The sequence below is a fragment of the Phoca vitulina genome, unplaced genomic scaffold (genome assembly GCF_004348235.1).
Source record: "Phoca vitulina isolate PV1807 unplaced genomic scaffold, GSC_HSeal_1.0 scaffold2, whole genome shotgun sequence".
In the NCBI taxonomy this organism is placed as follows: domain Eukaryota; kingdom Metazoa; phylum Chordata; class Mammalia; order Carnivora; family Phocidae; genus Phoca; species Phoca vitulina.
Genome location: NW_022589705.1, coordinates 57,962,000 through 57,979,264, shown reverse-complemented (window position 1 = coordinate 57,979,264; position 17,265 = coordinate 57,962,000). Strand labels below are relative to the sequence as shown.

The 17,265-nt window shown below is 53.9% G+C and overlaps 1 protein-coding gene across 1 annotated transcript in view; it reads left to right on the top strand.

Annotated features, from left to right (window-relative positions):
• The window catches only part of MROH7 (maestro heat like repeat family member 7), a 42,451-nt gene extending 29,178 nt beyond the window's left edge, over positions 1-13,273 (top strand). Inside the window, exons 15-22 of the mRNA XM_032416737.1 lie at positions 650-764; positions 4,970-5,110; positions 5,785-5,964; positions 6,541-6,696; positions 6,972-7,094; positions 10,151-10,253; positions 12,379-12,441; positions 12,975-13,273. Coding sequence (XP_032272628.1) covers positions 650-764; positions 4,970-5,110; positions 5,785-5,964; positions 6,541-6,696; positions 6,972-7,094; positions 10,151-10,253; positions 12,379-12,441; positions 12,975-13,219 — 1,126 coding nt within the window. The 3' untranslated portion in view covers positions 13,220-13,273. The remainder of the gene's footprint in view (positions 1-649; positions 765-4,969; positions 5,111-5,784; positions 5,965-6,540; positions 6,697-6,971; positions 7,095-10,150; positions 10,254-12,378; positions 12,442-12,974) is intronic.
• Positions 13,274-17,265: the final 3,992 nt, after the last annotated feature.

Genomic DNA, 17,265 nt, shown 5'->3' with positions numbered 1-17,265 from the left:
GAGGGTTAAAGTACTTTAAACAGCCCCTGGTATATGGGAAGGGCTCAGCACAGGTTAGCTTTCACAGGTTATGCTGACTGGTGGGGCAGGGATTATCAGCCCACATTTTGCACAGCAGGATGCCAAGGTTCAGAGAGGGACAGCTGTGTATCAAAGGTCACACAGCCAGGAAGTGGCAATGCTGGGAGATGACCTGCTGACCCAGACTGGGGTCTTCCCTTGCCCCCATACACAGCCTCCCATGGGGTTGGGAAGGGGCATCTCGATTCTGATGATGTGGCTCCTGCAGGAACAGTCTGTTCCTTAACCTTGCACCCTGAGTGCCCAGGATGGTGCTGTCCCCAGGGGTCTCAGGATACAATTGCATTTATTGAGCACCTACTATGCTCTAGGCATTGTGCAAAGAGCTGTATGCTCTGCGCTCTTGGGCAAGCTTTTCCACTCTGAGCCTCAGGTACCCCATCTGTAAAACAAAGCAGTTAAACTAGATGGCCTCTGAGGTCCTGTCCAGGTGGGAAATCCTGGAAACCCAGGAACCCAGGTGCCTCTGACTTGCTCAGACTTTAGGGTATCAGGCCAGGCCCTCCTACCCCCAGCAGGTCCCCTGGGGCTGGAGAGCCTGAGGCTGCTCACCGTTCCTCACCCCCAGGGCCATGGTTCACTACTCGTGCCAGGAGCTGTGCCGCATCCTCTACCTGCTCATCCCGCTCCTGGAGCGAGGCGACGAAAAGCACAAGATCACTGCCACCGCCTTCTACGTGGAGGTACCGAGCGGGCAGCGGGCCCTGGGCGAGGCTCCTCTCCGGCCTTCCCAAGCACACACCTCAGTTCACATTACCGGTCATTTCTCCTGTGCAAACAGTACTTAAAAATGGAGAGTTTTGGATCTCCCATTTGCTGCTCCTCTCTCCACCCCTTCACCCCATTCTACTCTTTCCAGACTCCCCCCGTGCCCAGGCAAGCCCCAACCTTTGCTGGGCACTGCCATGTGCTGAGCACCAGACTAGAGATACAAGGATGGAGGTACAAATATGAAATTGACTCTGCCCAGCCCTCAAGGAATTCTCAGTGTGACAGGGAAGCCAGAGGATGTCCCAGTTATGAAATGGGGTGCCATAGAGTTACTTGTGCTCTGATGGGGGCAGTCCATGCTGTGGTGGGAGAACAGGAGACTTGAGGTGGTGGTGGTGGTGGGAGCATCAGGGAGGGCTTCCTAGAGGAAGTGACATCTAAGATGAGTGTGTGGAGGGTACTAGGGGGTGCTGGGAGAGATGAATCAGGAGGTTGGTTAGGGTCAGACCCAGAAGAGGAGACCCACCAGCAATAATAGCTGAGCAGTTACTATCTTCCAGGCACGTTCTTAGAGTTTTACCCATATTGATTCATTTAATCCTCATAATAATCCTATGATGCAGATGCCATTTCATCCCCCATTTTAGAGGAGGAAACTGAGGCACAGATTTAAATCAATTTTCCAAGGCCACGCAGCTCGTAAGTGGCAGACTCAGGATTCAAACCCAGACTCCTGGGTTCTCAAACCCACTCTCTCCCTCCCTGCCTCTCTCTCTTTAATTTAGAAAGAATTGTGGTAAAATACACATAACGTAAAAGTTACCATTTTCGCCAAGGTTAAGTGTACGTCCAGGGGCATGAAGTACGCTCACACCGCCCATGCAGCCGGCAACACCATCCACAGAACTGTTCATCTTCCTTCCCCAGTGCAGCCTCCGCCTCAAACTGAAACTGTCTCATGAAATACTACCTCCCCAGGGGGCCTCTGCAGCCCCTGGCGACAAGCATTCTGCGCTGTCGCTATGAGCTTGCCATTGCAGGTTTCACTGAAGCCGAATCATACAATATGTCCTTTTGTGTCTGGCTTATTTCACTCAACATCATGTCTTCAAGGTTCGTGTATGTTGTTAACAGGGCTCAGAATTTCATTCTTTTTTAAGGCTGCGTAATACTCCCTTGTATGTATCTACCACACTTGGTCTGTTCACCTGTCCGTGGACCCTTGTAAAGCCCACTCTCCTAACTGCCACCTGTGCTGTCTCATGTGACCTGCTGGTTGTCATGCTGGGGTCTGCGCCATCATCAGGGTCTACAGTGGGGTTCAGAGGTAGGAGGCTCACTTTCTGCTCGGAGAGTAGAAGGTCAAGGAAGGCTTCCTGGAGGAGGTGCCATCTGGGCTGGGCCTTGACAGGTGAGTAAAGTTTGCTAGATGGACAGGAGGCAGCATGGCCTTCCAGGCATTTCCTGCATCTTTTCTGCCTCTCCAGCTGGACTGTGAGTCTGGGGAGGGGGGACCATGTCGTGTTGGCATTGCATCCCCAGCCCCAGCCCTGAAAGCTCCCCAAGTAGGCGGATGGATGAGTGAGTGCCCTGATGAACTCTTGGCCTGGCCCTGCAGGCACCAGTAGAATGTGTCACTTCCGGCAGGGCAAGCTAGGGGCATGCTCAAGGAGTCAGTCCAGAGAGATTCCGACTAGGTCTGCCCGACTGGATCCTCATTTCTAGTCAGCCACTTCTCTCTTAAGTCTGTGAGTGGCTACCACTTGTGGTTCTTGGGGGGGATGGTGGTGGTGGCACCTTGCCAGACCTCAGAGGACATTCCCATGTCCACCCCAAGGTCAGGGGTGCTAGGCTTAACCTTTCCCAAACATTCCCCTGGAACTCTGAGCAGTGGCCCTCCTCCCTGGAGCAAGTATCCTCAGCCAGGTTCAGTCCTTCTCCCACTCCCCAAAAGAGGTGGGCTGCTCTCCGCCAGAGCCAGGCCCACCACAGTCACTGTGGCACCTTGACGTAGCTCACATATCCCGCCCCGGCCTCCCCAGTCACCTATGCTGTGATCGTCTATGTGTGTGCTTGCTGCTCCCAATGGCAGGGGAACTCAAGGGAGCTGTGTGACCTCAAGTCCTGGAACCTGCCTGTGCCTCAGTTTCCTCATTTGCAATATGGGGATAATGAATTGCCCATCTCATAGGGTTTTTTTAATAGAGAGCACTAGAGAACTCATGCAAGCAGGGGGAGGGGCAGAGGGGGAGAGAGAGAAAGAGAATCTCCAGTAGACTCCCAGATGAGTTTGGAGCCCCACTCGGGGCTCGATCCCACGATCCTGAGATCATGACCTGAGCTGAAATCAGGAGCCAGACGCTTAACCGACTGAGCCACCCAGGCGCCCCAAGGGTTTTGATGAGGATTAAATGAGTTCACGTAAAACTCTTAGGATAGTGCCTGCATCTAGGAAGCATCGCCTGTGAGTCAGCTATATTGCTATTATTATTATTATTGATTATCATCAGTACTCTTCTCTACATCTCTAGTGTGCAGGCCGGAAACTGGTGCCGAGCGGGCCTGGGTACCAGTTGTGTGGCTGGGCAAAGCGAGGGCGGTGGGTGGAGCCTCTCCTCTACTGCCTCCTCCCCCTCTGGGCCACCGCCCTGCCCCTCTGCCCGGCCCTCTCCCCTTGTCCTACTGACTCGGGGTCTCAGTAGTCACAGTAGCGGTAAGGCCAGGGAATGGATGAGAGAAGTGTTTATGAGGATGACCAGGCAGGAACTGAAGACGAGTTGGCTGCTGTGGGTGGGAGGGTGGCGGGGAGAGGAAGGAGATGGGGGTGATGCCTGATTTAGGCTAGGACAACAGAGGGGTGGTGGTGCTAGACCTGGCAATGGGAACACAGGAGGAAGGGCAATTCTAAGGAGGAAAGGAACTGAATTTCATGTTGGACCTGAACTCTTGCACCAAAGTGTCCCCTAAGCACACACTCTCCCCCAGAGCTTGTAACAGGTAACAGGAACCCAGGGAGTAACGGTCAGTGTTTGTCCTCAAGGAAGCCCCGGGGGGATGCAGGAGGCAGATGCATTAAGCAGATAGGGGCACTCAGGTTTCCATGTTCAGGGCTCCCAGGGGCCCAGAGAAGGAGGCAGTCCACCCAGGTGAGGTGAGGTCTGGGGGCATGGTCAAACACAGCTTCAAGGGGGGCCGAGTTTTAGATGGAGCCATGCAAGGTGAGTTGGGACTGGAGTGGAGGTGGGCGCCTTTGCAGAAGGGCATCCTGCCAGCACAGAGAGGACAGAACAGCCTGGATCATTCCACAAGCAATGGGCAGCTTGGTTAGAAGCTGGTTGGTGGTAAGAGTGTGGGCTATAGGGTGGACATGGAGTGAATGAGGCCCCAGAGGCAAGCTGGGCCCAATGGTGAGAGGCAGTGGGGGGCACGGGGGCTCTGAGCTAGAGAGTGATGTGTTCCGCCTTGCTATGAGGTGGTGATGGACATCGGGTGGTGATGGACATCGGGCAGAGATGTCTGGCAAACTGTTGGTTTTCCAAGTCGGAAGCTCCGGACAGCGGCACAGACTAGAGACAGTGACTAGGGTGTTACATGCCTAGGGACAGCAGTTAAAGTCCTGAGCAGAGGAGCTCATTGAGGACAGTGGGCAGAGGGAAGCCAGGCAGAGAGGACAGAGTTCAGCGTCACCAACACTGACGGCTGGGTGGGGACAGGAGTGAGTGGCTGTCATAACTAAACCAGTGCCATCCAATATGATAGCCACAAGCCACATGGGGCCTATTCGGCCCCCGAAATGTGTCTGTCTGAATTGAAATGTGTTTTAAGTTTAAAATTCACACCACATTTCAGACTTGGTTCAAAAAATTTTTTTCACAGAGTGTAAAATATATTAATAATGTTTATATTGATTACGTGTCGAAATGATAATACTTTGGATATACTGGGTCAAGAGGCATTACTAACATTAATTTCACCTATTTCTTTTTTGCCTTTTTAATGTGGCTCCTAGAAAATGTAAACTTAATGCACGTGGCTTGCGTCGGACAGCACTAACCAGATAGCCATCATTCATGCCCCACACTCAGCCCCTGGTCATCCAGCGAGCACTAGCGGTGCATGGGGAGACAGGGGGCTGCCCTGCCCTTGGCTCAGGGAGTAATTCCTGTTACTCCCACAGCTTCTGCAGATGGAGCAGGTGCGGCGGATCCCGGAGGAGTACTCTCTCGGGCGGATGGCAGAAGGCCTGAACCACCAGGACCCCATCATGAAGGTGCTGTCCATCCGAGGCCTGGTCATCTTGGCCCGCAGGACTGAGAAGGTGAGCAGAGGGCAGAGGAGAGCCCGGCCCAGCCAGGCCCTGAGCTGGAGGAAGGAGGGAGCCTGGCCATCACTGACTCTCAGATGCTGGAATCCCTGTCTCTCCCTGCCTCAGTTGCCCCATCTGTAAAGTGAATAGCCTTTAATGATTCCCTATACACTTTATTCTTTTTGAAATAGTTTCTACTCCAGTTTTTTTCCACAGTAACCCTGAGGGCAGTATGTCTAGGAGGGGTTGGGGATGGCGGTAATTATTCCTATTTTATAGATAGGAAACTGAGGCCCAGATTGTTGGTACATCTTAACATTTTAAAAAAGTGCTTTGTTTTCCTCTACCAGGCACTGTTGCGGCTCGTGGTATAGAGGCATGAAGGGACAGGATGTAGACTCAGAAAGCTAACTAACAATGCAGGTCCTCTACCGAGTGCCAACAAGGGGTGGCAACAAAGGGCCTCAGGTATCCAGACCCGGAAGGAGTCAGTGAGGCCAAAGAGGACTTTGGGGACAACAAGAGCTTGAGCAAGGGCATTCCAGGCAGGTGGGATGGCATAACCAAAGGCCTGGAGGCAGCACGTGCTCCACCAAGTTCATCTTAGTGAATCAGAGGCTGGGTCTCCCACCTGTCAGCCCCTACTGTCAGGTAGGAGCCCGCATCCCAATGGTCCTGCCCCACAGACTGCCAAGGTGCAGGCCCTCCTACCCTCTATGGTGAAGGGCCTGAAGAGCATGGACGGGCTGCTGGTGGTGGAGGCGGCCCACAACCTCAAGACCATCTTCAAGGGGCAGGACCGGAAGCTGATGGACAGCTCGGTCTATGTGGAGATGCTGCAGATCCTGCTGCCACATTTCAGCGACGTAAGGGATCCCACGGTGGGGCGAGGGTGCGAGGGTTGGGGGGCAGCCCATGGAGGGTGGCTCTTGACTACTCTGGGGGCTGCTATAGTTCTGGTGGCCTGCTGAGGCAGGGCAGAGCGGAGTCAGCCCCAGGGGAAGGGGCACCTTGTTCCAACTGGCCCATGTCTTTTGCACCGAGAAAGATCCTTCTCTGATCGGTTCTCACAGAGAGAGTTCTTTTGTAATCAAGTCTCGCCAGACACTTGCCTCATTGCAATTGGCCCACCTAGAGGGGGGCACGTGTTTTTGATGCTTCCAGCAGAGGGGAGCATTTTCCCACTTGGCACTAAGGCACCTTTTAGGTTAGCAGGGGGCCCTGGCTGGGGAGAGCGGGCAGAAGTCCAGAGCTAGGCTCCAGTGAGGGAGGCGCTGGCCCCAGATCAGCCCCACCCGGTGGCCTCCACCCTGCTCCATCTCTGTGTGTCTTGTGCCCGGAGGGTCCCCCAGAATGAGTGCCGCATGCCTCCATGTGGGGCTCAGAGGCCCAGGCAGCCCCTTGGAGGAGGGAGCATGCCTGAGCCTCGGGGTCTGCCCCAGTCTCGAGAGGACGTGCGCTCCTCCTGCATCAGCCTGTACGGCAAGGTGGTCCAGAAGCTGCGGTCGCCCTGCACCCCGGCCGTGGAAGAGCAGCTGATCAGCACCTTGGTGCCCCTGCTGCTGATCATGCAAGAGGGCAACGCCAAGGTGAGCCAGGTGAGTGTGTGTAGGCAGCGGGCCCTGTGGCCGAGCCTCCCTTTATGGAAACCAAGCCAGAATCACTAACCATCCATTATGGACAAGCCTGTGTTCCAAAGGCACCATGTCAGAATTCCTCCGCAAAACGGACAACTTCACTTGTGCCTTTCAAATAGGAATTGATTTTTCTAGAATTCAGTTTCACAAAACCCTTTTTTTTTTTTTTTTCTGGAAGATGTTCTGGCTGTCCTGGAATTCCCCAGCTCTGGTATTGTCTTCCTATTGGTCCCCAGAAATGTATAAAGACCCTGTTCCGCTGTTCTTGCATCATGGCATGGGAATTGCCAAAAAGAGCTTATAGCCGGAAGTCCTGGGACAACCAGCAGCAGACGGTGGCCAAAATATGCAAGTACCTTGTGAGTGCTTTCAAGACCACAGTGGTTCCCGACGAGCGTGTTGGAGGTGGGCAAAGCTTTCCCCTTTCCTCTTCCTTCTTTTTGCACAAGCATCCTGACCGGCAATTGCACTATTACCCACACGTTGTTGGCTCCTGGACGTTCATCTGCATTTCTGGCTTCTCACTTCTGGTGTCCCTCTCCGGTGGCTTACCGGACACGTCCCCGCTGACCCACACATGCTTCAAGCTCGACATGCCTCTTCTGAGCTGATGGCCTTCCCATTTCAATTCTGCTCTGTCCCTCTAGATCCCCAAAGCAGAAACCTAGAATTACCCTAGACTCCATCTCCCCCACCTTCCACAATCGATCAATCTGAAATATCCTAAACATCTCCGCATCTGTTTTCTTTCGCTTCCTGTCCCCACGGTCCTTGCCCTTAGTTCAGGGCACAGATATCTCCCAGCTGGGCTGTGGATCCAGCCACCTCCGGCTCTCTCCGCCTTGAACCTCATCTCTTCCGATCCCATTCCCACTCGGGCCACCAGAGCAGTCTGCTTCAAACACGAGTCTGTCTATGTTATTTCCCTGTTTCAGAAGCTTCACTGGTTCCCTGTTCTGCATCAGCATTTCCCAGGGTGTATTCTCTGTGACACCCACCCCACAGGAAATGCCCCACAGGGGAGAAAAGAGGCTCTAAGATGAATAAGTTTGGGAAACACTGCCTCGCCATCTTCCTCTTGGGGGTTTTCAATCCCTTCGGCTCACTAAAGGCTCTGAGATGGTCTGTGCTGAGATGTTCTATGGTTGTTGATCCATGGTTTCCCAAACTTATTTAACCACCAAACCCCCTTTCTAGGTAACACGTGAGGGCATCCTGAGGTAGGAGCAGGCCACCCGTACTCCATGGAATGCACACTGCAGGATGCAGCCCAGTCCCTCTGCACACCATTTGGGAAGCTTTGTTCTAAGTTCCACCTACCTACCCTGCTGTCACAGGCGCCCCAGGACGCAGACTCAGGGACAGAGATTAGCATGCAGGAGGTTTATTTGGGCACGGCCTTGGGATCGACCCCTGTGGAAGGGAAGGCAGGGACAGGAGGAGAGGTCAAGCTGCAGTGTAGCTTTGGGGGAGGTCTCAGCCACCACTGCAGTGAGATCCCCCACATTTGGGGCCAGGGGCCAGGTCTTTACACCCCCGTGTCCATTTGTTACTGGATGCCAGCCACCCTGGGAAAGGGACGTGACCTTGGGTCGGCAGTTCTCTTCCTTGGAGGCAGTCCTCAGTGTTGGGGGAGAAATCCTTCACACCAAAGGGAGACCTGGGTGGGGCATGCCAGCACCCCCCACAGCAATCTAACGAAAATATGCAGAGTCACAGATGGTTCCTAGGATTAAGAAAAGGGCTGGACACCACCACTATCAGTAATGCTCAAAACCTCTGCAGTCCAGGGTCTAACATTATTCCCGTCATTTCATGAGGGAAAAAGAGGCCTAGGGGCGGTGTTTGGCCAGGGCGCTAATTCAAATACCTCCAGCGACCAGGGAACGGGTGGAAAATGATCACGGGTGACACAGAGGTGGTGGGACCTCTGGCAACATGGAGGCCAGGCCCTGTTGCAAGCATGAGTGGGTGATCCTGCCCACGGTGCAGGCCGCTCTTGCCAGCAACTCTGCTTTCACAAGAAAAGCTAGAGACGCAGATTTTTATAAGACATTAATTAGCAATCAATTGAGCTTGTTGAAAACACTGTGCTGGCCACTGCTCTGCCAACTCTTCATGGCTTGTGGGCTGTGGGCTTGCGACCTCTGTGTTAGGCCCTTCTAGAGTCCCTGTTTTGGCTCTATCCAGCACCAACAGGTTCGCTCATGTGAAGGTCAACTTCTAGCCTGAGCTTTAAGGGGGGGGCAGTAACCCATTAATTAATTAATTCATCCATCCATCCATCCATCCATCCAGTGCTTTCTGGGCAGCTCTGCCACACCAAGCTTTGTGTCCAGGAAGCTGCGGACTCGGAGCTGAGTGAGCTGGCCCCTTCTCCTGGGGGAGCTCTGGATCTGGTGGGGGAGATAGGTATAAATAATCACAGCACAATGTCATAGGTGACATGACAAGGGCTGTGCAAGATGCTGCAGAAACGTGAAGAGTGGTGAGAGCCGCTCTGTCTGAGAGTTGTGAAAGGCTTCAGGGAAGGGGTGGCTTCTGAGCTGAGCCTCAAGGGATGAGAGGGATCCATCAGATGAAGAAGAGAGGGAGGGGCACTCCAATCGGGAGCAATCGCTTGTACCAGGCACAGAGCTGGGGAGAGCCGGGCCACATCCTGGCACTGGAGCAGAGTGTGCATACCAGGTAGAGGCATTGGTGGAAACTGAGGCAGGGGAGCATGATCATGAAGGCTTTGATGCCAGGCCCAGAGTTTACTCCCTGACATGCAGATTGTCAACAGGAGAGTGATCGTATGAGATTCTTCTTCATCTCCCTCCACAGCCTCTTAGCAGAATGCCTGCCCCCTAGTTTCTACTTGATCAAACTCATCCTGAACACCACCGTCAGACTATTTTGCCCAAAACATTGCTTTGTCATTGCTCTATCAAGAATGGATTCTGGCTTCCTACTTTCTGATGCATAAGTAAGCCTTATTCCTGTCTGGCTTTTAAGGACTTTTAAGACCTCTCTAACTCTCTAATTTATTCTTCACTGCACTGTAACTTGAATTCTTCACCCTGATCAGACCTGTCTCCTTATCCATCATGTCCCTTGCATGCCATGTCCATTCTCACTTGGCTGGACTTCTTATTTTAGAACTTTATTTCAACTTGCAGCAGGGGGTGGACTGGAAGAGGATACACTCAAGGCAGGAAGACCATGGAAAGGATTGTTGCAATCCACTAAGAGAAGATGAGGCCTGGCCTCTGGGGGCCTCAGGTGGAGGCCAGGATGGGTGGCAGAGAAGTTTAGGAGGCGAGGAACCAGGGCTCGGCTGCCTGACAGGGTCACCATTCCTAGCTTTGGGAAGGGTGGATGGGCGATTAGTCCCCCTGAGGGCCAGCACTCTTGGGCTTTCTCTTTGTCCCAGGTGACTACACACCAAGACAGCACCTTCACATTCCTCAGCCAGAGCCTGGAGTATGCCAAGAGTTCCCGGGCCTCCCTCCGGAAGTACTCAGTCATGTTCATAGGTAACCTGGCAGAACTAGTTTTGCTGCTGGGACTCTGCCTGCCCTCCATTTTGCTTCCTCCCCTTGGAAGGAAGCTGCCAGTCCTTCTGGCACCTGGGAAATGCCTCCCTTGGGTTCAAGGCTTGGCCAGCAGACAGTCATGGTGCAAATTAGAAAGGTCTTCCCTCCTCTAAAATCCCTGCTTGGGAACTGGGCCACAGGGTGGATCCAGCCTGGAGTCCTTGTGCAGGTCACAACCTTGGCAACTGTACACAGCAGGACTGCTGCTTCCTGCCCGCCCCTCCCACCGCTAGTACAGCATGGCTCCAGGCCCAGCGGGAGCCTACCATTGACTGTGTCAGGAGGGGCCAAGCTGTGCAGTAGAAAGAGTGAAGTAGAATCTCAGCTCCGTGATCCCCTTTCCATGTGACCCCAACCGAGTCATTTACTGCCACTGAGCCTGTTTCCTCACCTGTAAAATGGGGATTAACTCCTGTTTCACAGATCAGATGAGAATACTTTTTAAAAACGTGAAGCCTGGCTAGTCAAGGTACTCCCTCGACATAGCTCACTCCACATTTCCCATAATCCCAACCTCTGCCTTTCTGGGGAAAAAACAACTAGATTCCCCTCACTCAGAATCCCCCACTCTAGCCCAGAGCCTTCTGATGGCATGTGGGAATATCTCCTCCCAGCTACTGCTCTCCCCTCCCCCAAATAACCACACACTCTTCACCAGGACCAAGAGACCCCACTGCCCAGGAGCTTGGAGAGGATGACCTTCCCATCCCCCACTTTGAAAAGCGATGCTTCTTTTGGTTCCTTTCCTCAATTCACTTGTGGTTTTCATCGGTCCAGTCACCCATGCACCCATTCACTGGTTCAGTTAGCAAACGTTGCTTGATGCTCCACTCTGTGTCAGGCACTGTGCCTAGTCTAGAGAAACAGAGAACCCTTCCGGAGGTGATGTGGATGGCAGGGGTGGGGGTGGGGCGCGTGTGCTGTTAACATGATCCAGGCAGGGACAGAGGAGCAATGCCCAGGACCGGGGGCATCCCTCAGACTGTGGGGGCCTGCTCAGAGGCAGCTTCTCACACAGAGTGACATTATTTCCTAGACGCTGACTTCTCTAAATCCTGCTCCAAATTAATCACATCTAAAAATGTTAGTGTTTAACACTTGAGTGTGTTCTCTGAGTCAGAGGCCTGTGCTGGGGAAACCAAGCAGAGGAGAAGCGGTGTCCATCCCCGTACAACCCCCTGCCCGATGCAGTGATTTCTCACCTCTTGTGCGTTCGTGAAACCCTGAAGAAAGTTATGAACACTTTCCCTAGAAAAATGCATACATGCATACAATTGTGCGTGTGATTTAAGATCCTCAGAGACTGCCCTTCCCGCTTGCCCACCTCGAGTGCATCTAAGCGGGAGACCTCGGGTCTGGTGGGAGCGCTTCATAGGTCACAAGGTATATCACAGTATATACAGATGAAGGGAAACTCAGGTGCTCTGAGAACCCAGAGAGGCACCTAACCGAGTTTGGGTGCAGGGTCAGGAAGGATTTCCTGGAGAAGTAATTATGTTAAGCCGAATAGTCAAGGATAAATAGGAATGAGCCCGGCAGAGAAATGTGGGAAGGGCCTAACAGCAGGCCACATTCAAGGACCTGCAGGTGCTTTGGGAACGAGGCATGCAGGCAGGGAGCGGGGGAGGGCTGGACAATGTGGCCGAGGAGCAGAGTCTCAGGCCTTCCAGGGCCCCACCAACCACCTGCCTGAAAGGTATGCGAGGCACTGTGTCCTTCGCATGAATGCTGCTCCAACTACCTGAAGAAGGGGGGCAGCTGAGGCAGCACTTCCCCGAGTCTCAGATCAGGACACTGAGGGCCAGCCTGGGTAAGGGACCACTGTCAGAGTCAGCTGCAGCCCAGATCCTGTCCCTGTCCTGGTGCCATCCCTGCCCTCTGGACCTGCCACCTCTCCCAGGACCCCTCGTAGAGAATCTGTCCCAGGGTCAAAACGAAGTTCTCCTTTTATGTCCTCATTCGTGGGACTCAAGAAGGGTGGGAGAGTTTCTCTTAGGAGGTCTGGTCTGAGGGTGGGGGTCAGAGTCAGGAGGTGGATGCACTAACCTCTTGGATTACACTCAAGGGTCCCTGGTCCCCTGCATGGAGAGCATAATGACAGAAGACCGTCTGAATGAAGTTAAAGCAGGTAAGTCATACCCTGCATCTTTGAGATCTCAGGGGGCCGGTGAGAGAATGAGTGGGCTCACAGTGGGTGACAGGAAACAGAAGAGATAGGTCTCGAAGCAAGTGGCTTCAGCTCAGCCCAACTGTGCTAGTCTTTATCCACAGTGAGTAGTGTTAAGGGGTTACCAAGACACAGAATACACAGCCCCACCCTAGGGGAGTTTACAGTCTAGGAAACCAGACTAGAAAATAAGCCCAAAACCATTTCGTGCAGGGCGAATAGTTCAGACTCTTACTGGGGCAGATTAATTTTGTAACTGGGGAAACGGATGGGAGCCTGAGGCTGGAGCAGTCCCAGAAGGCTTCCTGAAGGAGGCAGTTTTGATTCAGGCTTTGAAAAGCAGGAACGGTTTGAAGAGCTGGGAGGAAGGTGAGATGAGGGGATGCTGAGCAGAGTGCCTGAGCCAAGACACAGAAGTGAGAAGGAAGGATGAGTGTGAGACCTATGTGGAGACCTGGTCTTAACAAGCGGCCTTTCCCCTCCCTGTGACCCAGCTCTGGAAAACCTGAGACACGACCCAGAAGCATCAGTGTGCATTTACGCGGCCCAGGCCCAGGACCACATCCTGGCCAGCTGCTGGCGGAACTCCTGGCCACTGCCGCACGGGGACTCATGGGTGTGCGACCCGGCCACCACGCACCGCTGGAGCCCCAGCTGTGAGAACCTGCCCACTTCCCACCAGCGGCGCTCCTGGATCATGCAGGCCCTGGGCTCCTGGAAGATGTCCTTGAAGCAGTGATGTCCCTGAGCCCCCAGCCCTCCTCAGGGGTGGCCACGGCCACAGTCATGCCCCTATAAATGCCACGTGGCTTACCTCTCCCTGTGAGTGTTTCCTCATGGGAGACACTGTGGCTCTGTGCGACTCATCGGCAAGATGAGCGTGGCCTTCACTGTTGACTCGGTCAACATCTACAGACTCACACAGGCTGTTGTGTCCACATTTTATAGGTGGGGAAGCCATGCTCTGAGAGGTGAAGTGGCTTCCTCATGGCCACAGAGCAAGTCTCCTGCCTGCCTCAGTGTCCCCTCCCCCACAGGGAGGGTAGAAGAACAAAGGGGGATGGTGATTGGAGTGGCTTTAGGGGAAGGAAAGGAGAGACTCTCCCACCCCATGACATCGGCACATCCTGGAGCCCTGACCTCTGAGTCCCACTCTCGGGTCTCTGCTCGGAGATTGGCTGTCTCTTATTCGGGTCACATTCACTGAGCACCTCACCTGGACCAGGCCTGCTCTGGGTGCTGGAGGAGAACAAGACCAGTCCCAGGCCCTGGTAATTCATACTCTGAAGCAGGGCTTCTCAAAAGGGGTGATTTTGACCTGTGGGGAATATTTGGCAATATCTAGAGACATTTTTGGTTGTTGGATGGAGCCCAGAGACGCTGCTAAACATCCTACAGTGCACAGGACAGGCCCCACAGTGAAGAATTATCCATCCCAAATGGTCAAAAGTGCTGAGGTTGAGACACTTTGGTCTAATGGAAGTATCAGAGACATGGAAAGACACCAACAGCCCAGTGCTGTGATGAAGGAACTCATGGGAGCTGTGAAGTCCAAAGGATGTACATAGGCCAGCAGGGAGTTGGGGTGTCAGGGAAGGCTTCCCAGAGACAAGACCCCCCATTAGGGGGCTTGGAAAGATGACCACATGGTGGGCGTATATGGAGGAGAGCAAGGCACACGGGACCGAGGACCAACTGCTGATACGTAGGTTCAGTGGATCCTAGAGTGCGTGTGGGGGGAGATCAGGGCCAGGGCCAGGTCCCTAAGGCCTTGGAGGCTGTGTGAAGGAGGGAGACTTCAGGGAGCAGCGGGAAGGCATGGTGTGGTGTTAAGCCAGGGAGAGATGTGTGCAAATATCGGCTTTAGAAAGCTGCTTCCTCTAGAGGATCAGGAACCCCACAGACATGGCTGGTGGGAGGGCGGATGGCTGCAGCCCTCTGGACACGAATCTGTCACTGTTCAGTGGTACTAAGTTTATGCATGCTGTCACCTGGCAATTCCACTCGTGAGCACACACCTTGGAGCTCGTCCCACAGGTCCGTAAAAGAGACGTGTGAGGAAGTCTCCTGCAGCATTATTTGTAGTGCCCGGGAGAGGAGGCAGCCTGGGCATCCCTGGTCGGGGAGGGAATGGGCACCGTGGAGCCCGTGCAGCAGTTAGAGGCCGAGGGGGTACGTGGTGCAACACGTGGGACCTAAAACCTCCTGCTGAGGAGGAAAGTACATAAAAAAATGCATGCACAAAAGAAGTCACATTTTGCAAGAACACTTACAAACTGAAAATACACATTAAAACACACAGTGGTGGGAGGGAGTAAGGAGGGCTCTGGGACATAAAGGGGAATAAATGATAAAAGGGAGGGGAAGAACACTCACTCTGTGGTGGAAGGAAAGCGGGGGGAGGGCAGTGAACAAGGACACAGGGAGGCTTGGCTGGAGGCTTGGGGGAAGGACAGCAGGGTAGGATGGAGAGGGAGACCGGACCTTCAGGAGATGGGAGAAGAGGAATTTTCAGAACCTGGTGGTTGACAGGATGGAGAAGGGGGGAGGGAGAGTGAGGTGCTGAGGTGGTGCCTGCATTTCTGGGCCGATGACTGGGTCCAGGGTGTCCCCCACTGGGTGGTCTCTCGGGACCAGAAGCAGGTTCAGGGGGAGAGGAATTCAGGCTGGATGTGGTGAGCTTGAGGGGCTTGGCATCACAGTGGTAGAGACATCTGCTGGGTGGCTGGCCGCACAGTGGGAGGCTCGGCAGAGGGACTTGGAATGGAAACAGGTTTGGGATTCCTCGCAGACAGGGCTGAGGTGAGATTCCCTGGGCGAGGGTGTAGAGTACATCTATGCTCCTGCTTGGATGAGGAACCCATGAAGTTGACCACACAATCATCTGCCAATAAATGATAGGCAAAGACCATCAGGGCCTACGAGGGAGCAGGAAATGGGGGTGGTCCATGTGCATAACCTTTTCCGTTGCCAAGAATGTTCACGAGCATGGCCTGCTTGGAGGCTCACAGCAGCCATATGGAGTTATGGAGAAGGCAGGCTGGCTTTACTGCCTGTGTTCTACAGGTGAGGACAGGGCTTGACGATGAGCGGGCCTTGTCCAAGGTCACGCAAGAGAATCAATAGAAGTGTGGGTCCAACTCCCATGTCGAAGCCCTTTCCACCCAAAGACACTGCTGCTTTCATTGGCCAGAACCTAGGTCTGGGCTGGTCTTGACAATCGACAGCTGCCATATTCTGGGTCCGTGTGGCTTCGAAGCAAAACAGAGGCTGACAGTGTCAGTAATTGGCCAAGGCCCCCAAGTAGTCTTGAGTGGGAAGGGCCCAAGAGCACTCAGCAAGTCACTTCCCTCACTTCCTGAGCCTCCCCCATCATCACCTGTGAAATGAATTCTTGCCTCACGGTTTTTTTTTTTTTTTTAAGATTTTATTTATTTGACAGAGACACAGCGAAAGAGGGAACACAAGCAGGGGGAGTGGGAGAGGGAGAAGCAGGCTTCTTGCGGAGCAGGGAGCCCGATGCGGGGCTCAATCCCAGGACCTGGAATCATGACCTGAGCCGAAGGCAGACGCTTAATGACTGAGCCACCCAGGCGCCCCGCCTCACAGCGTTTTATAGGAATCAAAACATGGAAGCCAAAGGGTTTGTAGGCTCTGTACCCAAGAAGGGAAAAGACAATGAAGAGGAGAGTAAGAATGGGAACCATTAGGGAGCAGGCTGGAGGAGGAAGTGTGGAAAAGGAGGCTCAGATTTGGAGGAGAGGAGGCCCTTGGACCAGGTGTTCTGCTGGGCATGGGTGGGCTAGAAGGGGAAAGACACAGGTGTGGTCCTGGAAGGCTCACGGCCCTCTGTACGTCATCCTTAGCCCTGCTGTATCTCTCACCCTGGGATCAGATCATGACCAAGCCTGCCAGTTCCACTGCTTGGCCTCCCATCTCTTCTCTTCCCTGGTCTCTCATCAGCAGCCTTGTCAATCTCTTAATCCAGCCTCCCCCCCATCAATCCTTCACCTGGCAACCCAGGCCTTCCTAAGACAAATTTGCCCTTAGGTCTATCACTGGCTCACTATCCTCTGCAAGATAATGGGCTACAAGATAAAGGCCTGACTGCCCTCTGGCCCCCATTCACCTTGCTGGCCTTTCCTCCTGACTTTTATGGTACCCAGCATGCCAGGCTCTTGCACACCACCATGCCTCTCTGCACAGGGACTCTGACAGCTGCCTAAAATGCTCAACTCCCTTCCAGCCTCCAACCATCTGGGGAGACCTTCCTCATCTCTGCTCTCAGCTCTGCAGAGAACTTGGGTCTGTGAAATCTTGCTGACTCCCCGAGGTAACACCCACCCTTCTGTGCCTCCACTGTGCAGACTTGTGGAAGTGCTTTAGATTGGCCTGCTGCCTATCTGCCTATCTGCCTAGCCTTCTAGACCAGGCTGTGGGCTCCCTGAGCCTATAGCACCCATGGCTGCGGGAGGGCGCACCCGGCCTGGAGATCTTGTTTCCATTTCAGCTGGGGTGGATAGGGAGGTGGTTAACCTCAGAAATAGGCATGGCTGATCACATAGCCCCTTTTCTTGAAACTCTTCAGAAGGTACCACTGCACTCTTAGGAAGACCCAAGTCTTCAGAATCACTACCCATCATCCCTCCTACCTCACCTCCTCACCCTCCTTCTCATTTTGCTCCAGCCACCCCCACCCCCAGCTCCCCTCCCTGGGGCTGGGCACTGCCAGTCCCCTCCCTAAAGAATGCTCCTCCCCAGACAGGCCCTGGCCACTCTGGGATT